The 27,427-nt window shown below is 44.6% G+C and overlaps 2 protein-coding genes across 5 annotated transcripts in view; one reads left to right on the forward strand and one right to left on the reverse strand.

Moving 5' to 3' along the window:
• The window catches only part of SLC66A2 (solute carrier family 66 member 2), a 559,480-nt gene that overhangs the window by 50,281 nt on the left and 481,772 nt on the right, over window positions 1-27,427 (forward strand). For 2 of the 4 annotated variants that reach the window (XM_082044728.1, XM_082044729.1), the window contains one exon: window positions 13,697-16,833. In XM_082044728.1, the coding sequence (XP_081900854.1) occupies window positions 13,697-13,904 (208 nt within the window). In that variant the 3' untranslated portion in view covers window positions 13,905-16,833. Of the gene's footprint in view, window positions 1-13,696; window positions 16,834-27,427 lie in introns of those variants that run through there. The other 2 variants (XR_014183251.1, XM_082044730.1) reach the window with 2 other exon arrangements.
• Window positions 20,655-27,427, reverse strand: part of KCNG2 (potassium voltage-gated channel modifier subfamily G member 2) — a 60,748-nt gene continuing 53,975 nt past the window's right edge. Inside the window, exon 3 of the mRNA XM_082045182.1 lies at window positions 20,655-22,928. Coding sequence (XP_081901308.1) covers window positions 22,032-22,928 — 897 coding nt within the window. The 3' untranslated portion in view covers window positions 20,655-22,031. The remainder of the gene's footprint in view (window positions 22,929-27,427) is intronic.

Here is a 27,427-nt window from a genome sequence, read left to right on the forward strand (position 1 = left end):
ATCCCGATATATTATTTCCTCTTTTCCCCTACAGATAATAATAAAAATACTAGAAGATAGTATTTCTTAGGGAGACAAAATTTCATTGTGGGGTGCTTTTATTTGGTACTGGTCTATAGCTTTTTCCATTATGACACGGGCAACTCTTTATATCATTTTTAAAGAGCAGCTTTTGACTTCTGAAGACAGTGCTTGTCCCGGAGACAAATCCTGGCTTTATTCAAACTCTGAAGATAAATGCAAGCTGCTGGATTTTCTGCCTGTATTGGATAAGCCAGGTGGTGTGGTGAACAGGTGTAGAAGGCTTTATTCAGGTCTGGTTAATCAATGTCCAGCCACCTCCACTAGTGAGATTTTAGATTTAAGGAGATTGGGGAAGTGCTCTAAAAATGCCACTGCTATGTTTTCCTGGGATTTTTTTAGCCTGAGAGAATTTTTGAATAGTGAATAGGCACACAGCCCCAGTGAGTTAGTTCCTTTGGAGTTCTAAAAGAAAACAGAACCTGAGCTAGAGAGAAGTATTATGGCAACAGTTGTGGCTATGCATTAGCTTACGTTGAAAAGAGATGTTAGATACAATCAACATCTGTTACAGCAACTTTGTTACGTATCTCTGCTTCTTTGGGGAGGTTTGGTGAAGGAGAAAGAGAAGTTAAGTGTAAAAGGACTTAAAAAGTGTTAAAAGGAAGGTAAGTTAAAAGAGGGTAATGCAGGCAAAGGCAGTATTGATTTTTTTTTTTTTCCACTCAGCTTCTGTTTCTCACTGAAAGAAAATTGCATGGATGAGAGCAAAATCGAAGAAATAGGAGTAGGGGTAATGGAAGCCTACATGAAAGATTTCCTTTTCTGAGTATGCCGTATACATAAAGCAGACACTGGCCAGTACAATCATGACATGAGTTAGTGCATTGTGTCTGGTCTGGGACTAACACCAAGGAAGCTGCTGAAGAGAGATAAGTTTCTTTCAGGGTTTGGAATTGTAGCCTCCAGATGCTGATATAACAGTATCTACTCTTGTTCTTAAAATAGTAGCTGCTTTATGTATTAAACAGTCAAAATAGAGAAGATCGAAGAGGGGTATGAGAAGTGGGGCCATTTAGTTTAAAAAAAAAATTAAAAAACCAGAATGGCTTTGTGGGTTCAAATCATCTGACCCATGTTTTTCATTACAGAAAGCATTGTGTAGATAATCATAAGGGACTAGGTTATAAAAGAGAAAGTGGTTTTCAAGAGAATAATTAGGAACTGAAAGGTAAATCTGTGACCTTGGCAAATGGAGAAATTAAGGTCTTAAGTGTGAGCCAGAAATACATTGGATAAATGCAGAATTCCTTAATTTCTTCTTAAAAGCGGTTTGTACTTCATGTTGTATAGGCCATTCCTTATTTTCACTGCCTTTCCTGTTTCACTAAGTTAATCAAAACTGTCTGTCAGCATGCTTGCACATTTCCTGCTTTAAACTATTCTCATTATTTACTGTAGTTCTGTGATTGTATTAATTTGTCTTCCTAAATGCTCTTTCTTTCTACTCAGATCTTTAGTTTTCTCCATGGGTCTGCAAAAATAGTTGTTATTGCTTCTGAGGCTCCAGCCAGTGGCCAATTTGTTGGGGGAGTTTTACTTGTTTCATTGTTTCTGCTTTGGTGACACTTCTTCTTTCATTACTGTGGCACTGATCAGCTGGTTACTGTTGTCCTTTATGGTGGCCTTTATATAAAGTACTCATGTTTGTGTATTTTGGACTTTGCATACACATCCAGGTTTGCAGGACTTTGGGGAGTAGTCAGTACCAGGTTTTGTACCAGGTTTTGGTACAACCATCAGGCTTGCCACTTAGAGCTTTTCTGTTCCCCCTTTTCATTTGTGGTTCTGATAGATACCACAAACATCAGGTTCACTTCCTGAATCTGGCTCTTTTAAAGTTAAGAGGTTGAAGAAAGTGATCTCTAGTCCTCAGAAGATTTCTGATTTCTTCTCCCTTTGATGTGTTACTAGTCAGGATGAGGGCAGAGTCCTGTCAGCATGTGAATGGGTAGACTGAAACCATTATGTTCTGATCCCAGAAAGCAAACAGATTCTGTCCTCTTCTTCGCAACCTGTTTTCAGTTACAGCCGAACTGTGATTGGTGCTCTGGGTTCAAGGACCTGCCCATTCTGCTCAAAGCTGTGCGGACGTGTGGCTTGCGGGTTGCTGTGCTCATTCACCTCTGTACTTACCTGCTGACCTGCTGTGTCTCCCCAGAGCTGTTCTCTCAAGGCCTGCAAGCAGGACAATATGGGGCTGCAAAGACAGTTCTTGGTGCCATGTGCACTCAACACACCTGAGAATTTCAGGAACTAAAGGAAGAGGCAGGTAGAAAAACCCAGGAAGGAGTGGGAGGCTTTTCTTCCCTCACCCTCCCCACATTTCTGACAGTGTGAGCAGCAGCATCCACTTCCCTTAAGCATCGTCCCGATTGTAGCACAGTGTGGACTGCTGAAGCTCTTGCACATACTGAACCTTTCTCACATCTCTTCCCCTGGCACCTCATCCCATAAGTTCAAAAAGTAAATTCAAAGCAAGTAACTTCAAACCAGAAGCATTCGTCTTTTAGAAATAGTCCAAGGCTTCTTTACAGTAATAGGAAGAAAGCACTGCTGGTATGTCTAATCAGTGCTCTCTTCAGTTGGTGGATTTCTCTGTGCCCTGAAATTTTGCAATAAAAGAGAAAATTTATTGTACTTCTGTTACAAAAACATTTTATTAAGTTTGGGTGCTCTGTTTTCTTTTGGCAAGGAAGTGTCATGCAAGGTATTTTGCATAGTTAAGGTCAGGGCTTGCCAAGTCACAAAAGGTCAAAGTTGAGCTTATAATGAAGGCACCTGAGAGATGGAAGTTTTCTAAAAATGTGTTTTTCCTCTGTTGCCAACAAATTTGGGAACAGAAGTGCCTCAGTTATTGAAATTCCTGCATCTGCATTGTTTTGCCCGAGTTCACTGCAGCCAGTTGTGTAAGTAGGATAAGTTATCTAGTTATGTCATTGCAGAATTGTCTTCCTCAGTGCAGTAGGACTGAGTGGGATCAGAAATATGGAATGGAAGTACATTGAGATTTGGGTTTGGAGAAATACAGGTTGAGATGCAAGGATGGAAATATCCATAATGGTAATACTGACTGTGATGAAGATCTGTAAAGTGAGCAGAGTGGTGAGTAATTAAAGTGGTTAATAGATGAGCTAGAACAGCAGGAAGAAGAGGCTGGTGGAACTTAAGCTGGGAAGTGACTTTGCAAGGTGGTCCAGAAAAACGAGAGATTTTCTTTTACGAGTTGACCTGCAATATGGTGCATTTGGTCCCCTGTTCCTCAGACACAGAGGACAAGAAAACAGAAGAAGAGTGAGAAGTGTAGTGACTGACATGTTGGATGATCTGCCCAAAAAGTGAGATGGGAGAGGAAGTTCTTGTAGTATTCTTGAGTGGAATGTAGAAAGAAACAAAACTTGGTGTCAGAAAAAGCTGTTTCAACAAGGCTTAAAGTTAGGGTTTTAATTTGTTCCAGGGAAGATAGCTGGGAATTATATATGTCCACATAAGGGGATAGAATTATATGCCAAGCAAGTTGTCCCGGCATTGTCAGGTAAGCTTTCAGGGCAGTGGTGAAAGCCCTGTCCCTTCACATACTTCATCTTGTATTAGAGAATTTCCTAAAACAGGATTCCTAGTGTGCAAAGGGGCAGATGGGAAGAGTTTGGGAAGGAAGACAGGCTAGAGAATGTCTGTCCTTTTTGAACTGCAAAGACCCTACTTTGCATCATGCTCCTGTGTGTGGGACATGATTCTTGATGCTTTTATTTCTTGTCCACAGCAGGGCTTAAAAGTGCCAATCTGCAGCCACTGTGGTAATGCTGTGTATGGGAAGGGGCTCAGAAAGCATTGGTTTGTGGTGGTGGCACCTTCTGATAAAGTACAGCCTTCCGCTGGGCATTGCTTTGAGAAACAGCACAGCTGTTTGTATGGTGCGTTACTGTATGTACAGTGCATTTCTCTATGTATGGTGCATTACTGTCACCATGGACTTCACTTCTGTACCTCCGTGCATGTGGAAGGAAAGGGGAAAGCCTGGCATTTCATATGAAGACTTAGGTGATGACTTAACTTTCATATAGAGCTTGCCAGGGGTTATTTCCTTATAACAGCAAAGCTTTTTTGAGAAGAATGTGAGCTTCGTTTCTTGCAAAACCTTGCCGTATTTCCAGTCAATAAGCTGACTGGAGAGTAGGGCTTTGTCCTTGAGTGATCGCTCTTATTTAACACACATTTCTCCAGTGTTTTCTTAGAATGTGAGAAGCATTTTACTAGCCGGAAGGATGTGACTAATTCACGAAAAGTAATGACTGCAATATCATTAGATTTTTGTCGTGGGGAGGGGAGGCGGCGGGGGGGGGGGAATGCTGGCTTTGGAGACAACTGCTGAATGCTAGTCCCTTAGAACGAGGTAAGCACTGGAGATAGCACTGTTATCTTGTGAATGTTATCTTGTGTATGTTGACCGTAAGTTATAATTGCAGTTGTTGAATTGGAATACTAAAAGCATGCCCAGGCTATGTAATTGTTGCCTTATGAAGATGAAGGGAAAAACGCGCTCAAATTACCTAAATTAGATGAAGAGTCTGATGATTTCTTTGTTGGTCTAAGGCAGGAAGAAAGCATTATGATTTGAGCCTTGGGATATGGCAGCTGTGCTTAAGCAAAGCTCTCTTCCCTCCCGTCTTTTTATTACCTTTCAAATTGAATGTGTCCCAAGTTATTTAGAACTAGAGAAGGAAATACACTGAATAGCGTTACACAGGGACATTATTTTGCCATCTCTTAGCACTGGCCCTGCAGGGGCGTCCCTCCCAGCAGCAGGCAGGCTGCAGCAGCTGAGGTTTGGGGGGCCGATTGGCCCTGTGGGGAGCCTATAGCAGCATTAGCCAGCAGCTGTGCCTGCAGCTCCGTTGACTGTAACACCTTGAGCGGGAGGTGAGAGACAGGGAAAGGGGGACAGATGCTCAAAAACAACTTCATGAGTGAGATGCTGAAGGGTGGTGTAGTTTAGGTGTGCTCTGCACCATTTACATTAAGCTGATAGTACTGTGCGTGTTGGCAGCTGACTGTATTATTGCAGTGAGCAGTGCAGGGCATGATTTCCTGCCCCAGCACCCGAGGAAAGCTGCTCCCTGTCATGGCAGCAGGTTTCGAAGCTTCCAAATCCGCCAGAAGCAGAACCCATATCATAGTATTCGTACCACCTGAGTGAGCAGACCTGAGCTTTGCAGCCTGGCCAGCATCCATTTGTGTCTCCTGGCAGGAAGGGCACTGGTGTGAATCGTGGTTCAGGTCTTTCTGCTGATCCACAGACTGCTGCTGCACAGACTTAGGGTGTTTAAGGATGTTAAGACCTGCTGCCCTTCTTTTTGCTGTGGAAGTTGTATAGTACTAGAAATATTTTGCAGCTGTTAAGAGTTGCCAGTTTCTGGACCCTTACAGACTAAATGTTAGGTGTAGCTGCTTGAAATAGCCAGAGGTCGTATCGGTGATCCTGGACTATCCACCAGCCACGTGTTGTGTGTCTTGTAGTTTCCCCTTGATTCTCCTCTGACAGCATGTTCTAACAAATACTGGCTTTTGGGTGGGCCTGCTAAGCAGAGTCAAAATGCCTGACACCCTGCCACTCTTGGAAGTTTAGAAAACAGATGCTCATGAAGAAAAATAATTGACAAATACCTGTTTACCCTATTTTTCCATAAAACTTTTGTTGTTTATTTGTGAGTCTGCGTAAAATGCATATATTAAAAAAGAGGCCACCAACAAAAAAATCACTTTAGACTGCATCTTTGTGGGTTTGTTTGCCTGGTGGTGTTCCAAAGTGGAATCCTCCACTTCATCTTTCCTCAGTGACTTGTACAGTCCTTGAAAATCTCCAGAGCTTTCAGATAGTTTGCTCTTGTATTACAGCCCTCTGTGGTATCCATGGATGTGACTTTAACTCAACTTGCTTTAGCTTGGTTCCAGGGATCCAAAATAGATACTGAACCTCTCTTGCTACATGCTTGTCTTAACTTCTGCTAGCATTGCAGGGCTGGACAAATACTATTATTAGTAGTATTGATAATAACAAATATTAATAATAATTAATATTAATAGCTCCCTCTGGAGATGGTCAGTGCTGCCTCAGAAGAATTGTTGAGAAGTGAGGCAAGGCGCTCTCGATGAGGCAGAGCACGTAGGACTGGTGAAGAATTTCAGGCTTGGATTCCAAGCTTTTCAGACTTTAGACACTTTATATATCTGATCCCAATGTTTTCTGTTGTGTTTTTTTTTTTTTTTTTTTCCCTCCCAGTTTAATAATTTCTGGCAGGCTAAACAATTTGGTTAACATCAGAACTTTTTTGTTAAGCTATATGGCTTTATGTTAGGAACAAGTGCTCTATTTAATAATTTTTGTTTGTTTTGTACAGTGTTAAAAATACCATGGCATTCGGGTTTCATGTTTTCTGGTCTATGTTTCACTGTTGAAGGCAGGCCAGCCTCTGATGGAAGTGCAGTGTTACGGATGCTTGCTGTCTTCTCTGAGTAGACTGTTTTGGAGCTGCAAATCGGAGCTGAAAGTTTTCCAGAGTCAGGATGTTATAAATGAATCTGCTTTCTCTTCCAGACATTCCCATGCAAATGGCTTGTGGGAGGTAACAGCTTAAAAGGTTGCAGGAGAGATACCTTCTGTACCATCTTCCAGAAACCAATTGCAGTGTTCAAAATACTTATTGACAGGTTGTTTTGATGTGGACCTTATTTCTAGAAAAAATACTAGCTTGTCAGCTCTTCAATGATTTTATTCTGGTTTTATATCCCCAGTCATTTAAAGAACTCTTACCATTTTTTAATACATATGAAAGTCAAGTGCTAACATTTGAATAAATCCCTGAAACTGCAGCAATCTAGAAAGTCACATTTTTTAATCTGGTGTCACCTGTGTCTTAGTCTAGCACTTGGCCATGATTTGGGGAAGTTGCAGTCAGCTTCTACTGGTTCTTGAATAAAAGAGTCCAGGCTACTTCTCCTCTTTTTAGTTTCCGTTAGGAAGAAAAACAAAACAAAAATAACAACCACAACCCGCAAATTTCAAGGCAGATAAAGTTCAATAAATTATACTCATTTTTCTGTTATTGAAAATAACTTAGAATTTTTGAATTCATTGACTACCTGAGCACAATTAGCACTATATTTGTGACTGCAGCAGGCTGTAATTACATCAGGGCAACACATACCTCCTGTTACTATTTGTGCTGAAAATGTCTGATGAAACCACTACAGAATTTCTCAGCGGAAGTCACTGTGTAATGTCTGATTCCCTTTGTGTCTTCCAGCTTGCAGGGTATTTTTGGGTTTGTGTGTTAAGCTACAAACATGCAGAGTCATAACACTGACTGAGAAAATTTATAGTGCGAACGGGAAATGAGTACTGCTGTGTCTCTCTTCTTGTGTAGGTTTTGTGCTAAGTACCAGCCTGTCTTCTGCAGCCTGCTGCTCTGCAGCTCTGCTGGTGTGCTGCTGTTTGTAAGTTATTTTGATGGATGGTTGCAACTAGTCTTAAGACAGACTAGCTTGCCAGGGAGGAGAATGAGGCGGCTTCATATCTTATTTTTTTCTAAAAGATCATTTTTTGGTAGTTTTTGCTCTTACAGATGAAGGAAGAAGAAAGATGTGATGACCAAGAAGTGACAACTGTTGAGCAGAGTGTGCAAGGACTCCAGTGGAAAATCAGAGGCTTTGAAACTGTCACAGCCAGGTTTTGAGCAGAAGGAATGAAGATGCTGAAAAGCTTTGAGGCAAATAACATTAGTCCTGGATAAGGGGGGATTGGAGCCTAAATATCTGGCTAATCTCACTGTTCTGTAAGTTACTCAGCCACTAGTACAGTTCCTCAAAGAGAAGCAACAGAAAGGTTGTGGTTTTGTTTTTGTTTTCCTTCGGAATGCACTTTACAATCCCTTTCTACATATGAATAATTTCAGGAACATTTTGTAAAAAATATGGTTTGTTGGCTGACTGCAGATACGGCGTACTAATAGGTGGTTTTTACCTCTAATTGCTCTTACTTCAGAATTAATACACAATATGCAAGGACCTTGAATGAAGCAAGTTGTTCCTTGAGAAATGTTAATGCTGTTTTCCAGCATGCTATTTATTTATTTAGCAAATTAAGATTGGTACGGTGTCTTTATGAAATCTAGTACCAGTGGTAGAGAACAGCAGCACTGTAGGGAATTTTTATATTACAATATTAAAAACCAGTATTTAGCAACCCGGCCCTAGTCCAGTGTCTGATCAGAAATGACAGTTTCTTTCTGAGAATTAATTCCAACCACAGAATAAATAAGTGTTTTTTTCAGATTTTAAGAGCAGTTGAAAAATACCAGCTTTTCCTCTATGTGGTCAATTGCAATTTACACAGACCTGACACTGTTACTACATGAGCAGCTCCTTGTAAGGATCTCAGCTATAAGGAAGATGCTTGCTTTTAAGAGGTGTGTTGTCACTGGATACTGCAGCACTGATTTACACTACTAGGAAGTACTATTTTTACCACAAGTCTGTTTCAGCCTCTGGCAATACCAGCTATTTCAGCACGGTTCCTGCCTCCTGCCCCTCCAGTTGGCATCTCTGTTGTCACACAACCAACTGCTGCCATTTGTTTATTTCTGCCTCCCCAAATTGTTCTGTGGCACTGCTCACTCCTAACCCGCTCAGTCATCTGTGCTAAGAGCAGTTGAGCTGTCCTGCCAGTCTGTATCCTCCAAATCAGCAAAGTGAGCATTTCCTGCTTTCCACATCTCCCCAGCTTAGCTTTGGGCTATTTCAGGAAAGACATCAGTTTACTTGCTCCTAAATCCTGCTTTGTTGTGTAGCCAGTGCTGTGCAGAGCAGCTTTGCTCGCATGGCTTTGCAGGTGTCAGGAAGATACAGTGTGAAGTTGGTCTTCATGAGTAAGGTTGGAAAGTTTTTGCTGCATGCAGCCTCTGTGCAGGAGTATCCAGTCTTGGGCAGTGTTGATGGTGGGTGCTGCCTGCCTCTCACAGCAAAGCCTCATCTGTGTTAACAGTACAGCATTTTCTTCTGCGCCATGAAGCCAAGGGCCAGACATACATCAATGAACTGCGATCTGCCAGCTGGTGGAACCTGGCACATGGCATTGCACAGGAGCAGAGCCACGCATAGGGCTTGTTCTACAAACTGCATCTTCCTCACAAGGGGAGCAGGAGGGGCAGGCACTGATCTCTTCTCTTTGGTGACCAATGACAGAACCTGAGGGAATGGCAGGAAAGCTGAGACTAGAGGGTTGCCCCCTTTGGTGTACTGGTAGCTTGTTAAAAATGAGCCTCACACATCTTCCAGGAAGGGATGGGAGCTTCATTCAGCAAACAGGTTCCAGCAGAGCAGTGAAAGAACAGCTTGAGTGTGCTCTTCCCTTTTTCCTCTTCCTTCCCCACAGTGAACTGAAAACTCTGTTTTGGGCAATAAAACTCTCAATTTCTGCACAGACGCTGCTCTTTTCTCCTCCAGGGCAGGTAAGAGTCAGCTATCTGCCCAAAATGAGTTGGTTTATTTCTTTTCTACCCCAAAAGAAGAAGAACAAATACAAGAATTACCTGGCTTCCTCAGCAAGTGGGTGAAGTTGAGAAGCTGCAGACAACTGGCTTTTCTATCCTGGTGACACGATAGCTGACAGTGATGGTTTATCTATGTGATCAGTCACGCATAGTTGTGCACGCACCGTTGCATTATTGCAAATGGCATCTGCATATGCAGCAAGGACAAGACAAGTGCACAGCCCAAAAAAGGGGGGAGGGCCGTTACTATTGTATGCAATAGGATGTGGCAGAAGCCATGTTGATGGTGTAAACTTCCTTCAGCCCCCTCCCAGCCTCCTGAGGCATGGGCCTGTGATGCAGTAGTGGGGGCAGGGGCAGCTCTGTTCTCCCCTGAGGTGCCACCCAGACACGGGATGGGTTTCTCAGCAAGCTGAAACTTTCAGGCTGTGTGTGCAAATGCATGCTGGTTGACATGTGGGAGAGCTGACAGCAGTTGTAGCTTTTCCTCTCCCTAGGGCAGGCACTGGAGGAGTGAGACACCTGCTTAATTGGAGAGGGTGCTGGGGGTATTCAGGGATGCTTGCAGACATTGCAGTGATGAGGTGGGGGTCCTGGGCCAGCACATGCTTCTTCTGCTCATTATTTAGCTTCACCCTTTTGGTGGGTTGACCCCGGCTGGATGCCAGGTGTCCACAGAGCTTATCTATCACTCCTTTCCTTAACTGGACAGGGGGAGAGAAAAATATAAGGCTCATGGTTCGAGATAAGGACAGCGAGATCACTCACCAATTACCATCATGGGCTAAACAAATTCAACTTAGGGAAATTAGTTTAATTTATTGCCAATCAAAATTAGACATCCGGCAGCTCCTGTGTGGGGTCCGCTTTGAGCTACGTGGTGGATGTCTGCTCCACCATGGACCTCCATGGGCTGCAAGGGGACAACCTGCCTCAGCATGGTCTGCACCACGGGCTCAGGGGCCTGGAGCACCTTCTGCCCCTCCTTCTGCACTGACCTGGGTGTCTGCAGAGCTGTTCCTCTCGCATATTCTCACTCTTCTCTTCCTGCTGCTGTTCTGCAGCAGTTTTTTTCCCCTTCTAAATATGTTATCCCAGGGGTGCTACCGCTGTTGCTGATGGGCTCGGCCTTGGCCAGCAGTGGGTCCATCTTGGAGCTGGGTGGCATTGGCTCTACTGAACATGGAGGAATCTTCTAGCAGCTTCTCACAAAAGCCACCCCTGTAGCCCCCCTGCTATGAAAACCTTGCCACACAAACCGAATACAACCCTGAATGCCCTTGTCCCAGGCTGTACTACCCCATCTGTCCACCCCAAATTCAGGTCATTTCTGTGGATATGTGTCCCAGGTTCCCAGTTCTCATCTGTTCTTGTCATTTCCTGTCCTGCTCCAACCTCTTTCCTACCCCCTTCTCATCTGATGTCTCCTGGGCTTTTCTCTGGGGCTCTTCATTGCCTCGTCTCATTTCCTGTGTGACACTGTCCCTGTTTCCCTGTTAAACTGGTTTTGGTTACCCCATGTACCTTTAGGCCTGTGCTGCACATGCTCCTTTTGTCCCGTCCCCACTCTGGAGAGCAGACAGTGCTCCCACAGTCACTGCTTTGCATTAACCCTGGGCTCTGGGAACCTCCGTGCGGCTGCAGTACTAAGGGTTTGTGGAACATCAAGTGTTTTCTATATATTTTGCATTTTTATAGTACCTTGGTGATTTACAGGTTTTCTCTGCTGTTTTGTCCAAGATATTGGACAGAGGAAGATGTATAAATTTTGATTCAGTGACAGACTGGTGGTGTTAACTCTTTAAAATATCTACTACATTTTTTAAAATAATTTTTGCCAGGTTGAGATTTCCCTGTGTATAGAGCAGTCATGTCCTAGGGAGAACCCCAGGTATGATGCTGATTTCCTTGAATGTCTGATATATGAGCTGAAGAGCGGTGCTCTGGAACATGCAAAGGCTGTTGGAGCATGCACCCAGTTACCCAGTCGGTATTGCAGGCTGTTGAGTTCACAGATGGCTTCCCAGCAAAATCCAGAATTGCTTGGGCGAACTCAGCACAGCATGTGACACGGCTAGAGCTGAGCTTCTAGTGCTTGGCTCCTATGGCGCTGCTGAACTGCATGTGTCTGTAGGGTTTCCCCCAGTGATTATTCTTTCTTTAGGGGAGTAAACTCTTCTGTAGGCTGTACATCTTCTGACTGTGTGTATTTTCTCTTCCACGTCTTCACTGCACTGTGGGGTCACTTTTAAAACACAGCTAGCTTCTTTCTTCACGGGGAATATGTGACAAATATCCTTTGCATGTTAAATTCCTGTTCAGATACTTTGTGGCATCCCTGAATCACCTTTCTGTCAACAGCAAGCAGTTTGACCTGCCAGGTTTAGCATGTGCTTTTAGTGAGGGTCCCCAACCATGCCAGGACATATTAACATATTAACAATTAAATTGTGGTCGGTTGCCCAGCAAACACTGATATGTTTAAAATCAGAGGAGGAGGAATGCTGCCTGCCTGTAAGCAAGGTGCCAGTTTTACTACCCTCAAAGTTGATCACCTTTCCTAATTAAAATTCCAAACAATGCCCACCACTGCCTGTGTCTGTAAACCTCCAGTAAGTGTGATGTAAGGTGACTTGGTGTGACTGGGAACTTGCACAAGGCAGGCGGTGCAGGCCGTTCTCACCAAGCACAAATGACACTGTGGGTTCAGCAGTTGTTTTCCTTCTCTGATTATTTATTTACATTTTTAGAATGACCCTGGGTGGGGAATGACTGCTCACTCAACCCCATGTCCTTGCTTGCACTTCCACACAGAGATTCTCTTTGGAAGCTCCATGGGATTGTAGACCTGTTTCATGGTCTCAGACCCATGACATGAGTTACAAAAAGGCTTGTGTTTCTCTGGTGCCATGGGGCAGTATAAACCGATGCTTTTGGCCACCTTTCCCATATTGGGAGAGAGTGGGCTGCTGCATTTGGCTTGCAACAGTATTGTGTACTTGTGGCCAAAATACAAATTGTGCTAGTTCCCTGCCTGAATGTTTGAGAAATGAACATTAAGTCCTACCCTGCTGCATGGGCCTGACTGCATTTGATGAATTGGAGTCAGTGCTGGCAAAACATAATTGCTCATAATTGCAGCAAATCATGCGCAATGCTCATACTGTGAACTACAAAGCTTTTGTCCACCACCGCTTATCCAGCTGCTTAAAAAACTCTTCTGTTAAACTGCACGAAGCTTCGAAACAGCCTTCAGGATCTGGTTGTTCACATTTTGTTGAGGGCACTGAAAAAAATTTGGTCTCTTTGAAGAACTTGCTTCTATTCCCCAAAGTTTCTCCTGATGTGGGGGAGCAGGAGCTAGACTGCAGGACAGGGGATGGCTCAGCAGTACAGCAAGATGAAAGCAAGGATAGCTATTAAAAGGAAGTCTGAGCATTGCTCTTGATATGTGTCCTTGATAAAAATCCCTAGTGCTGTTCATCCTTCCAGTAACAGCTGCAGGCATGTTGTTTCCCCTCTTTCTGTACTACTGAACAATCTGTCTTTCTGGGGTTTCTTTGGGTTTTGCATTTTCTGCAATAAAAAATGTTCTTTTATACCTATCAGAAGTGTTTGTTTCAGCAGATGCTAAAAAAGTGTGCATGCATGAGAGAGCAGTCTATGTGTTTCTTCACCTTGAATGAGCACAAAATTGCTGGGATGAATTGCCTTTGTTTCCTGTGTACTCTGTTACTTTGGTTTATGATGGTCAGTGCTGTCAGCCTGTGGCAGTCATGTTTACAGAGCGCTGCTGAGTCAAATATCCTAGCTGGATATTTTAAAATGCTGGATACTTTCATAGCCACAGGTATTTGGAGCTGTAATTGCTGAGATAAGAGTGCTGCAGTTTGTGAGGTAGAGAATTTGATACAGTGGCCACACGTCTTGGCTCGGCACGCTGCCTGCCCTCGTCGAGCGGGGTCCCAACCCACTGCTGAAGTAGGTGGGATCCACTGGCACGGCAGGGCTAGCCACAACCCAATTTCTTCTCAGTTAATACTGTTCCATTCTTTTCTGTCTTTTAGCGTCAAGATGGTGCTGATGTGGACCAGTGGGGACACGTTCAAGACTCTTTACTTCATCTTGAATCAGGCTCCTTTTCAGTTCTCCATCTGTGGACTCCTGCAGGTTTTTGTGGACATCGCTATCCTGCTGCAGGCTTACTTGTACAGCTACTACCCTCAGAAGCCTGTGTCCCACACTACACACCCAGCCAGCACCAAGGCCCTGTGAGGTACTTAGCTGGACAGGTTGCAGGTCAACAGTGCGGTGGAGTCAGCCATGGCAGTTCCTCTTCCGCTTGTAAATACTCCTGTGTTGGCAAGTTGAAAGCAGAAATGAGAACAAGGATTGAAAATCTGGCTGCACGTCAGCTCAGGAGGTTTCATTTTAAATAACTTGCTCTCTCTGTTTCAGACTTGGCTGTACAGAACTCTTTCTTGGTGGGGGGAGGGGCACTTTATTTTTGCATATGTACCTATGAGCCTTATCAATTCACAAATGTTTGTATATTCAATCACAAGGGCTGGATGGTTTGTGTTTTTAATGCTATTTAATAGTGTTACACCATAGAAATTATAGGATAATTTGTCTGAAACTTTTACCTATTTGTAAAGTCTGTTTATTGGCAGGAGGTTTGTGGCATATGCTAGCATTCAGTATCTCCACAATGCAGGAAGAAGTATTGGAGCAAAAATTCAGGAGCTTCCAGGGTGTCTGGTGAGCAGGGGAGAGGGGCTCTGCAAAGAGGTGAGCAGCCAAGAATGAACCAGTCATACACAGTGCAAAGAATCAATGTGTTATCAAGTGAATGGCAGGTGTTCACCCCCTCCATGGGATCAGTATGACAGGTGGACACATCAAGGAGATGATGAAGAGGGTCTGAGTATGGACAATATTGGAGCTGTGTTGAGAGCAGGCACAGCCAGTTGAGTGATCAGCTCTAAGGAGCAGCTAACAGGAGACTGCAGGTAACTTAGGTAGTCTTGCTTTGAAACGGTGGGGTTTGGGAGCAGACCACGCTGCACTGAGGGTGCAGCACTGCTCCTGCAGTTGCAGGACGTCCTTCGCAAGCTCAGGGGGCCAGCAGATGTGTGTTGCCAGTATTGCCAGGCAAGCATTTCTAGATGGCGACAGAGCTACAAAGGTAGAAGCAGCTCCACTTCCGTTGCCTCAGAAGGGGAAGTGAGAAAGCTTGAGACAGAGAAAAAGTCGTATCCTATGGAGCAGGACTAGCATCTGACAGTTTGATTTGTGGAGGCTGAGATTCACGTTCATGTTGTTTAATGCCAAACAAGAATCAGTTTATGTTTTGAGGTGTTTCTTGCATTGACTCAACAAGGAAGGAGTCCACGTTTTCCTTTTTCTGTTGCTTAAGATCTTCTAGGCTCTTAGAATAATCAGCAGCCTGTAGTTAGACAGAGGGACTGAGAAAGCTGAAAGAGCAGAGTTTATTTATAAATGCAGATGTTGTCTGCAATGGCTGTTTGCCAGCATAGGTCATCGTGCCCTTTCTGAGAACTGCACATGTTGAGCAGATGCAGGTGGTGTGGAGCTGTGGCCAAGCCCCTGGGCTTCTCCAGCTGCCGTCATGAAACTGCCCTGGTTGGTGTGAAGCAGCCATGGCAAGACAGGCCCAGGAACAGCTATGCCTGTGCTGCTTTCTTCTTCATGAGGCTCCCTCCCTGCTGCTGGGTGAATCCTGTCTGACCACAGGCAAGGTGTTAGGGCTGGGACATATTTTTGAGAATCATCTTTTCTCCAAGATTAGGCCAAGAGCTTATATTTTCTTATCGATGGCAGCAAGTCTGAGGTTTAATAAGTTCAGTATGTAAATCAGATACTTCCCCTACCCTGTTTTATTTGAGGACCTCATGATTTGAGTCTGGACTGCCTTCATCAATGGCAAACTGTCCTCTTGAGGGGAAGCATCAGCAGGCTGCAGCAGTGGTTGCATGGTGCTCGGTTGAGAATGTTCATCATAAGACATGAAAGAGTGGGCTGTCCCTCTGCCGCTTTACAGGCTTGTGCCCCTTTCACTCCCCAGGTAGCCCCAGGCTGTCATTGGGGCTCCCCCTGCATGTGCTGTTTGGTTTTGGAGGTGACGCGTTGGGGGCGGAGGGCTGAGGCCCACACCTGCGGGCAGAAGTCCTGCCCTGGGGCCAGCAAGCTGTGCTGCCCTTTGGCAGGGCACTGCTGGAGGTGGAAGGAAGAGCATCCTCGGGAAGTCCCTCCTGCCCCGCAGATCCAGTGGGATCTGCGTGAGTAGAGCAGAGCTGAGGAGAGTGGCTGCTCTGGGAGCTGGGCGCAGAGCGCTCTGCCTGGGCACTGATTCCACACTCTGTTCGATACCGGACTCTTTTAGGCCTGAAGTGACCTTACTAAGACGATGTACCCGGCATTGCAGACTATGAATGTTTTGTTGCTCTCTTTTCTCCAATGTTCTGGTTGTGCTACAGGAACATCGGGGGTTTTGTCTTTTCTAATTGAAAACTTACTTAACAACTGGCTTCTCTGGTACGCTGCTTTAATGAGGATTGTATTTCTACTGTATGCAAACAAACACTTTCTTGTGTGTTTTAATGGTCTGAAGGATTTTTTAATAACTTGTAACGATAAGATTTTTGTATATGGTGGTCTTTTTCTAATATTCGATCAAACGGGGATCTAAGAAATGAATGGCTGTTAAGAAATACACTTCTGTATGTTATAGCTTCACCTGGTAGTGCACACTTTTGGCCACCTCTTTGGCTTTGAACTACAGCTTGTTTTTTCCTTTTGGGACTTTTATCTGGGCAGATTCTTGAGTCTGTCATCAGTACCCAAACCAGCAAGCTCTGCAGACCGGTCTCATTCACACCAGAGCTGCAAATGCTGGAAGAGAAGCCAGTGAAACCATTTCTAGAGTAATCTTCATGTGGCATTTAGCAAGGTAGGACTCTTGGCCAGGAACTCTTGAACTTCATCTTGCAAGGTATTTTAGGGACAAAATGTTACAAAACTTTGGTTTTGTTCTTTTAATTGTCAGGAATTATCTGTATTGATCACCTCAGAGAATAAGAAATCAGTTACTTTAAATACATCTCTTTGAATGTATGTACCTTTCATGGAGTTTATTTTCTCTGTTGGTTGCAATGTTTTTTAAATAAAAATTACTTAATATATATAATTTGCAGTGTTGCTTTGTTTTTATCAGGTATAAGATGCATGCTTCTTAACTCTTATTATAACTCTGCTTGTCGAGAGCATTGTCTGTATGAATAATTAGCGTGCTTTTTGTTCCCGGTGAGTGGGTAAGCACAAGCCGTAAATTGTCCTGAAGTTATGATGCATTACAGGGATTCTTGATTTCTGTCCCCTGTTCTTCTGTACATCCTGGGGTTAACTTACCCTCATGACCACTAAACTCTTTTATGCTTGTGATGCTCACAGTAAAAACCGATTACTAACAGATGATTATGTAGCTTAAAAAGCCCCATATCATGCAAACTGCATAATGATGTCAAAGATGGGACAATGCTGAGTGACATGCTCTTTACAGCCTCTGCACGGAAGTTGAAGAAACTGAGCGTGTCATCGCATGGTGAACCAGGGTGCCAAGAGGGGTCTTGACCTCCCTCCCTGTTGATTTAGGATGTCAAAACAAGGCAAGACAATCAAGACCAGCCTTGGGTCTGCTGTGTGGCTTCTGGGACCTGTCGGGTTGCTGTTGTGGGCTGTTTGGCTGCTCTGGCATGGGGAGAAGGTTTGGTTTGCTGTTGCTGCGTGTAGTAGCTGCGGAAGCTGGAGAAGGGGAGTCGGTGAGGAGAGAGGGCTGGGGGCACAGCAGGGAGGGTCAGGAAGGGCAGCAGAGAGGTGCGAGAGACTGAGCTTGCTCAGCTGAAGGGAGACACTCTTGGAGAGGAGGGAATGAAGGAAAATCAAGACCTGGAAGGGCAAAGGGAGGTAAGCAAGTGAAGTTCAGGTAAAGGAGGAAGAAAATGAGAGGGTGGGCAGTAAAACCTGCCTGCTCCATTACAGTCTGCAGGCAGTGGAGAGCACAGAGAGCAACAGCCCAAGAGTTCTTACAACAGCAAGCCTGCGCTTTACTCATAGTACTTGTACCATCTACCCCAAATAGTACTGGTGTTACTGGCTGCTGCACTGGCACTCGCTGAGGGGACACTAATGGTGGGGTTGGCCCTAAACGAGACAGCAGGGAGCTCCTTCAGTAAAGAGGAGCTGTCACAGCCACATCTAGATGCTGCAGCAGCCAGGGAAGCAGCAGGGCCTCTGTCCCGCTGCCCTGGCCTGGGGGTGAAGCTCTCCCTTGGCCACGCAGGGCAGGCAGCACTCTGTGCCACAGCTCCACAGAGACAGACGTGTCATGCTTAGATGTTTGGGTGCATGTATCTACATATGTAGTTACATGCAATTAAAACCAAAGCTCAAATTTGGCACTGGGTAGTAAAACAAAAGTTGGCCCACTGATGCTGTTTGTTAAATTTGGTTGTGATCTGTAGTTTAGGCTTGAGCGCCAAGAAGGCTTCAAGGACCTGACTGACAGCTGTAGCTGATTTGGTGGCTTTCTGTAACAGAAAGAAGACAATGTGCAAGTCAACAATATGCTAGTAAATAAACACACTGCGTGGCTACCTGTGCCAACAGCAGTAAATAAGAGACTAGAACAAAATGTGAGGCGTACCCTGGAGCAGGGGCAGATCTCCCTGTAAACAGCTTCATAAAGCAGCCAGGTCCCGAGCAGACGTCAGCATCCGGAAAGGCCCCAAAAGGAAAAACAGACTTAGGCCTTCCAGACCCCTGTCCTGCCCCTTCTGTGCCCCAGCTTAAGTGGGTTTGGCTCTTGTAGGTGCTGGCTTAGCTGTGCTGGGAGACTGAGGGGCTTTGCTCAGTCCCAGATGGGCCAGCAGAACCACGCTGGATTTCTCTACTCATCAGTCCTTCCATCCACCTCTTTCCTTTTCCACGCCAAGGCTTCATCCTCCTGCAAGGCTGCAGCTTGCAGGCACTGGGCCTTGTGAGAGTCAAGGATACTTTGCCTCCCTGAAGCATCTGCTGTGAGACTGCCATAGACCATGCCTGTTCTGGCTTACTGCTGAGGGGATGAGACCGGTGTCAGGCTTTTCTTACAATTAGTGCTTTTTCCTAATTGACGTTGCTGCGAGGTAGGAGATAGCTGTACCTGTGTGCTGTACAAGCAGGAGTTGTGCTGAACTTTGTGCCATTACCTCTAACTCTATCCCTTTATCAGTTACCACATCCTTAGCTCTCCAACATAGTTCTGTTTTGCGGATGATTATTGTTGCCAGCTGCCAGAATTTGTATGTCCAGGCCCATGCATGCTGCCACTGAGATGGCTGTGTAAAGAGGCACCTTTGCTCACATGCCTTGTTAGTCTCTGTCCCATATGATAGAGGATTTTTTTTTTTCTCCTTGGGTCAAAACTACTACAACCATGAAGCACTACAGTGTGTTTCAAAGAAACAGGTATAACTACCTGCTGGCACTGGCATGCATTCAGACAGCAGTGTAACATTTATTACAGTTAGAGATAAATGGTTTTAAATAATGTGCCAAGTCAAAGAAAAAAACCAACTATATGCAACAAAACAAACCGTTCTCCAGCAGCTGATCAAAGGTAATAAGCATCACTCATAACAACAGCTATGCTGGGTGCAACTCACGCTCCTCTGGGTATCTTTTATGTCTGACAATGTGTGCATCACAACTTTATGCAGCTTCCAGAAATAATTTGTTTAAAAGGTTCCTGGTTTATATTTGTTTCCTCATCTGTCATCTCAATAGATAGAATGAAACTCTATTAAAAGCCAGGCCTTGACTAGCAGACAATGAGTGGGCTTTGTCACTTTATTAAAACTCTCTGCGTGCTGGAATTAATTACGTGCCTTTTGAAAATATAAAGAAGTCACTGTTGTAGGACAATAGAAACTTGATGGAGCACAGCAATAACACAGTATGTGTCATCAGTCTGTTTATCTACACAGCTGCTGAGCTGCAGTTGGATGTCTTGGTGACGTGTTTTTCATACTGTGCGGCCAAAACCAGCATTCATTCATGGTTATTTGTTAGCATGGTGAGCATGAAACTTTCCAGTCTGCAAGGATGTCTACTCCAATATGGCTCTTCTAAGAGTAAGCTAATGTTGCTGATCATTTATGTGCCTCACCCCCATGAGGAGACGTATTGTGCACCCGAACACCACCATGGAATGCAGTGCTGCCCCTCAGCACCATGCCACACTTTGCCCCCCGACAATACTCACTTTGCTAGTTTGCAGTCAGCCAAATGCAAAGTTGTATCTCCAATGTCAAACCTTAATAAGCCTTAATGCAAGAAATGCCTGGATCAGAATTTAAAAAAATAATGCAATTAAAATCTCTCATGAGTCAACCTGGTATTGCTCTGCCAGGAGTCTGAGTCAGCCCAGGCACCATCCACCAGCCCGTGGCCCTGCTCACCTGGGAGGATGGGCTGGGAATGGTGCCTGCGGCTGCATTCATTTTGATTGTAGTTCAATACAGCTGGGGATCTGGAGACTCCAATGCAGCCTGCAAGGTGGGAGGCTCAGTTTTGCTGCCTCCATCTCTCGTAGCACTCAGCAGTGAGCCATGTGTGTAGCACACGGGATGCTCTGAGCTGCATAACAAAATGCAGTACCTGGCCCAGTGACCCCGCTGCACTGCTGGGGGCTGTCTGACCTGGGTATGGCCACAAAGGAGCAGTGCCAGGGCGGCTATGGGCCAGAGAGGGCCGGTGGCATGGGACCCTGCTGGAGCAGCAGCACGCGTGGCTTCACAGCAGCACGGTGAAATGCTGCCTCCCCCCACCACCCAAATCAACAGAAGCGAGCATGCAGCAACAAAGCTTCTAATTTTTATTAAAATAAAGTGTAACCTTTTCTTTTCCCTTGCTCCATCCCTATCAAGAATGGCTTAATATGGGAGTTTATTAATGTATGGTTGGTGTTACAACATACGCTGAGGCAAAAAAAAAAACCAACCAGACAAATCTCACCTTCAATACATCAGCTTTTGTTCCCTTCCTGGCAGGAGAAGAATATGGAGGGTGACACAGGCTTTAATACAAACAGGGGTGTAGGTACAAGAGGCAGTTGTGCTCCATTTCCCTCCATCCCCTGGTCATGTCCCACCTGCAGGAGCATTGAAAGACCCACACAGTGCCTTTACTTGGAGCAGCTACACAGCTCCTGCAAGGAGGCTGGAGAGCTCATGGGCTGGTTTCAGTAAAGAAACATGCAGATGCCACCATTCATTTTCCCTTTAAATTGATTTAAATATTTTGAGAATTAGGAAGAAGAGCCAGAACAATAATTCTAATTTTTAGATGACAAAATTGTCTTTTTCTTAGTAGGAAAAAAAAAAAAAAGAGTACTTCTAACACAGAGCACAGCTGCTACACTGCAGCTCAGTCCAGAGCCCACTGAAGGTGTCTCATTGACTTCACCAGCTTTGTACTACTCCTGTTTGCACACGACTGCAGCCATGGCAGCCACAACCGGTGAGAAGGAGAATGCAGAGCTGGGACTCGCTGCTGGTTGAACATCACCCTCCCCTTCTTGGGCTGCATGTAGTTCAGGTTTAGTCATCTGTTAAACACATTGTTTGATACATGGGAGATGGAAATAGTTAACAGAAAGTGGAGAAATGGCAGGATTTTTAAAGGTATTTGTTATATCCAACTGTTAGCAAAGGAAAAAAAACCCACAAGGTAACATTCAGTACCGCAGTTAGGAAGATTGTCTGTGTATTTCTGTCATGGGGCTACAATATAAAGCTTAGGGTGGTAAATACGCATATCTACTAAATAACGCATACTGCGCTAGCGCACAAGTGGGAGCTGGCAGCTGGCAGCCCAGCCTGGGCTGCCTGACCTGTAACACAGACAAAACCAAGCCCCTGGGAAAGCTGAAGGGACGTTTCTGCCCTTCTCTTGTCCTCCCCCTTTGGCTTGTCTAAGGTTTGCGTTCTTTGGCGGAGCTGCTGAAACAAACCCTGTGTGCATGAGGCATGGGGAGCCCCCTCTTTCAGCCCCTCACATGCAGAGCGGCGCAGAGCCCGGAGCGGGTGGCTCGCTGGCTGCTCCGCTGAATGGCGCCCGGCACAGGCTGTGCTTCACCTCCTGTTCTCCTGGCTGGCTGGGTCCAATGGCTGCTCCTTGCAGGCTGCCAAAAGTACTTGATCAACAGGAAAGCCCTATGAAACATGATGGAGCAGAGCTGTACTTGGTAGGCTTTCTAGGGACACTTTTCAGTGGGCCCTTAAGATCAAAAGTTGGTCTTTAGGGACAACCTTGTGTGTGTCTGCCCCTCATTTGTGCAGTTCAGGAGGTTCTTCTCACAGAACTGACCCCCACTTGTCCACTGTTTCTTGTGCTGCCAACATATGTCTTCAGCTGTTCAGAGTCAAGAACTTCTCTTGGCTTCCTGGTCCCCAGTGCGAGCTGATCCTCCTGCCCGGCAGCACCCGGTGGGAATGTGACACTGAGCCCCTGTGTACTGTCACCGCCTGGGAGTCTGGTGCTCTCTTCTCGCTGGCGCATCTGCCTGCTTGCTGCTCGTTGCTGCTGCTCCTTCAGCTCACTGTAGGAACGGGAAAAGGTATGAAAGATGGATGTGACTGGGAAAGCCATCAGCAAAATCCCACTCAAGATGCTGCTCAGGGCTACCACCTGTCCAGGGATGCTACGAGGAACCATGTCCCCATAGCCAACAGTTGTCATGGAGATCACGGCCCACCAGTAACTGGTAGGCACACTTGTGAATTCTTGCTTGGCTCCCAGTTCACTCTCAGCCAAGTACACCAGCGGCGAGAAGAGGGCCATGGCGACGCACAGGAAGAGGAGGAGGAGCCCAAACTCCCGGGTGCACCGGCGCACAGTGAGTCCCAGCGTCTGCAGCCCCAGCGAGTGCCGCGCCAGCCGCATCACGTAGAGGATGCGCAGAGCCCGCAGGAAGCGCAGCACCAGCCCCACGCGTTCCAGGTACTTGTTCCCAGCTCCCCCACTGGGCTTGCTGCTGTTTTTCGTGGAGACCATATCCACAATGAGAGAGACGTAGAAAGGCAAGATGGCCAGGATGTCGATGATGTTAAGCGGGGTTTTCAGGAAAGCACACTTGTTCTCAGCCTGGATGGATCGCAGCAGGAACTCGAATGAAAACCACGCCACGCACACTGTCTCCAGCACAAAGATGTCGTAGCACTTGCGTGAGCACTCGCCCTGGGGAGGAGTGGGAAACACAGGAAAGGGAGAAGAAAAAGATTTAGCCATGGAGTGAACCAAAGAAACAGAGTGGCAGTTCTTAAAGGAAAGCACCACATGAAATGGGTACGAATTGTGAGGTACCAAAGTAAAACCACTGCTGGTAAGAGCAGCTGGAACTGATAAGGAAACCCAGAGCTACTAGCTACATGTTTGGCTGCAGGACAATTAACGATGCTCAGGACTGTCCTGAGGTTGCCAAGAATTTAGTGTGATGGTATCAGCTGCTGGCCAGACAGTCCACTGCTGAAAGGACAGTGGCCCACACTTCATTTCCAACCGAGCCTTTTACAGCCTTTAGATTAGAACAGGAGTCATGGTTTTTAATAAATGGGAGATCCCTCCCCCGCTTCCTGATCAATAATAAATTGCATATAAATGGCTCATAAACACCTACAGCATTTTATGTTATCTGCTTTGAGTCATCTATAATCTATTATTCACAGAATATAACATATTTTATATTCCAGTGAACATTTATTAACACACTAGTCCTACTGTCAAAAGCTTATATAAAGTACCGATAAATGTAGGTATTTCTAAAAGAAAAAAGTACCACAAGAATAGAGGGAGGGTCCAGAGAGATAAGCATTTTCAATTACGTCACCTGTAACAACTAATGACCACAATGCCCTCCCCAAGCTTTCTGAGGCACTGGAATAGGTGCCGGCTCACTCAGTGGAAAATAAAGAGAACTTTGGTTCTTCAGTTACGGTGCCTGTAAACAAGCCAGCCTTGGCGCATTGGAACAGCAATAAATAATGCTGGTGATGGCTGCTCTTTGATTGTTAATTCAACAGCATAAATACTATGGCAATTGTCTGCTACATCACTGTTAGCAACTCCAGCTGAATAATAATCAGCTTCTCTAAATAAACAGATTTTGATGTGGACAATTATAGGGCTAGTGCTGTTTCCTCTGTAAAAGCTCAAATAAAAGTGCTAATGCTGTAGGGGCTTTGGGCAGATTGCAAGTGTATATTTATTTAAGGGAAGTGTATATTTATTCGGTGAGCCAGTCTGACTCTGAATAGTTCAAAAAACTCTTGAAAGCATGTAGGAATCCATCCATAGTAGTGGGGTGTGTGACTCTCACTGGACGCAACAGGTATTAGGTACCAATGTAAAATCCTTGTTTGGCTTACCTATGCCAAATTATAGCAATAAAGCATCACTCAAGAGTAGTGAGGCTCTGTCCAGCTGGTTCCCATTTCACCAATGGAGAACCTGGCACATCTATAAACGGTTCTGCCCACATGCTCACCACAGGTATCTTTTGCTAGGCAGAGTCAGGGAAATGTTTACTGCGCAGCACCACATCCTAATCTCATTCTTCTCTAAGTGTTTATGTACAGTTTTTTCCCCTGTTGTGAAAGAAAACAGTAAAGGAGTGATGAGACTTTAGCCCTCTTCGCTAACTACACCATTCCCCTCAATGTGGGGGGTGGCTGGATGCACTGCCAGCAGCAAGAGCAGTGTCATCACACTGAGTGCAAAGCCTTGTGTTACCTCAATATGATAGCCAAAATGCCAAGGAGCTCTCCCCATTTCATGCTTAAGAAGAGATTGAGACAATTACTGAAGAGATGTCAATAGAAAAAAAAAAAAAAAGTGAAAAGGAATGCTCAGAGCTGGCATTTACAGTTCTTGTACTAAACATGATGAAAGGTTGTAGTGCCCTGTATTTATAGATGTTTTTTTTTTTCTGTATTCTGCTTTCAGCTGGCATATGATGTACCTCCCACTGTTTCCTAGGGGGTCATGCTGATACAGAGAGAAAAATTACTTGTCCAATTGAAATTGCTGTCAAGATCTTAAGCATATTGCAGAGAGGAAGGATAATATAGTTTTACTAGTGCAGTAGATACAGATACAGAAGATACAGATAGCCTGTCTTTATTTTGATAGGTGTGAAGACTACAGAGAGCTTAATTTGTATCTGCCTCAGTAACACATGGGACAAAACATATTATTTTTAGAGGCTGTGCTCCTATAACAGCATAATTAAGCTGTCAGGCTCTTCCATCAGATACAGAACCAAGATGCTTTCATGCCACCACACAAATCTGGCTCTGTGGGCCAGAGCCAAAGCTCAGAGTCAGAGGAAGGACTCTGCCTGTGCCACTGTAACTTCTCAACTTATTAATCAGAAACCAGCCATCAGACTGCTGTTGTCCCAGAGCCCTGCTGCCTGAGAATCTCACATCAGGATATACTTGATCTCACACCGAAGGGCAATGGCTGCAGGTGATTTGCAGCTCCTGATACTACTTATCTTTGCATGTGCACAAAAGGATCGTGCTGAGATGTTAGGAAGACAGCCCATGGAAGAACCCATGGCTTGATCAAAGCAGCAGCAACGGCAAGAAAAAAAAAAATCTCCGAAGTGCAAATTTGCTTTCTCTGAAAGGTGCATCACTACTTGGACCACCACGCTTGGAAATTAAGATGTAACTTGCCTTAAGAGACCTATCTGGCAGTAAGAGTTCTGGATTCTGCTGTGCATGTATACAATTTCCTTGCCACTAAAAGTTTAAGGAAAGTCAGGGAGCCTACGGAGAATTTAGCCTTGGAACAGACCTACAAAGACATTAAGGCATTTAATAGCTAATTTGTCACCTAATTCCCCCAGCACTCTCTATTTGGTGCATAAGGAAAGGAAACTCTCCAAAGGCCTTCTGTGTATGAATTTTCATGTGGGAGCGAACAGGAGTGGAAATTGTTCCTCATTACAGACTACCAGTGGGCCTGACTTTTGGAAGACTCTATCTGCCCTCCCACAGTCTGACATGTTTATCCTGTGTAGGTTCACAAACCCACAGCTCTGCTATTTATGTCTACAGCCTTCCTGCAGAACTACATCAAAAACGCAGGCACAGGAGCAGCCCAACAACCTTCGTTCAGCCGAGCACGAGAGGCTCGGCAGCATCTGCAGCGCGGGTCATCCAGCACAGAAGGAGCGAGGTGGCATCTTTGCTCATCACAGCAATGAAAAGCTGAAATCTCCTCCATCCAGAGCTGGTGGTGAGCTCTGGCTTTTCTCTGCTCTTCCCACTACCCATAGCTGACAGCTAGGGTTGTGAATGCCGAAATGTTTACCTTCAGTAAAGTGGAGCGATAATGCTCTGCTACACAGAGTTCATTTTAATGGGATGAAACCATCCCCTCTTTTAGCTAATGCATAATTATCTTCAGCAAAGTGCTCGTCATTCTCAGTATTGTTATTAACCTGTTGCAATCTGAACAAACCAGGCTCTGTCCGAAGGCTGTCTTGAGAGAGAATAAGAGGGTCTGAGCAGGCTTTTAGAAAACAGACCTGTTTGTCAATTAACCTGCCAGAGGCCTTTTTTTTGTCACTAATTAAATGTCTTCCTGTCCCCTGGACCATGTTTCAATATCATCTAGGTATGACCTACTATTATCCTCACATGAAATCAAAAAAAGAAACAAAAATGTGTTTTATGCTCTTTACACTGTTTCTTTCAGCTGCAGCTGCTTTTCCTTGCAGTTTTTTCCCCTTGATTACAGCATTGTAAAACAAAAAAAAAGGCATTTTTTCTCTTTCTAAAACTTTTAACTACCTATTTATGTCCAACCAGATGCTGCAGCTCTGCTTAGTGTTTTGAGTTTTTTTCCATTCAAGAAAACAAAACAAAACTGCACAGAAAGAAACACAAACAGATGGAAAAAAAAAAAAAAAATCAAGAATGAATCAGCCTTTGGAATAAGAGAAAAACAACTCCTAACAAGATAGGATAGTATTCTGCCCAAAATAGGTCTGTATCAAATCTGTATGTTCTAAAAAAGATCAAGCTATACCAAATCATGGCCATAAACACATACATTAACAACTACATACTGCCTTTTACTTTTTGTAAGTAAAATAGCTAGCTCTCATACCACGCAGATTTCTTCATCTTGTAATCTAACAGATTCATATCTAGCTTCATGAAACTGGGCCACAGGAGAACTTTTTTTTAGTTTTCATAACAATTTGATTTCTTTTTGTCTTTTAGAGGTCTAAACAAAAATTAGCATGAATGGCAATCACAAAGGACACCCACCCATTGCACTTCTCTAGTATTAAAAGTCTATTCGTCTTTTTTTAAAACAAGGGCATATAATCATGCCACTAAGTAAACAACAATATCTTAGGCTTTTGATTACAAAAAGGAGCGGTACAATAAAAATACATGGAAACAGTTGTTCTTTACAAGATGTATATGATTATTTAAGTGTGTATACGTGTTTCTTTCAAACAGCAAGTAGATTTTTCCTTTTTCTTGTGCAGAAATTACTTGAGTATGGGGAAATATTTGCAGTTGCAGAGGATTTTGGGGCTATATACTGATGTCAACTCACGGCACAAGAAAAGGAACGAAGGAAGGTCTCAGTAATTCATTCTATGCTGTCAAATTAAAGTGAGTCTCCTTCGATATGATTTAAAGGAATCTGCT

This window comes from Streptopelia decaocto (assembly GCF_964273445.1).
Source record: "Streptopelia decaocto genome assembly, chromosome: 2".
Lineage (NCBI taxonomy): Eukaryota > Metazoa > Chordata > Aves > Columbiformes > Columbidae > Streptopelia > Streptopelia decaocto.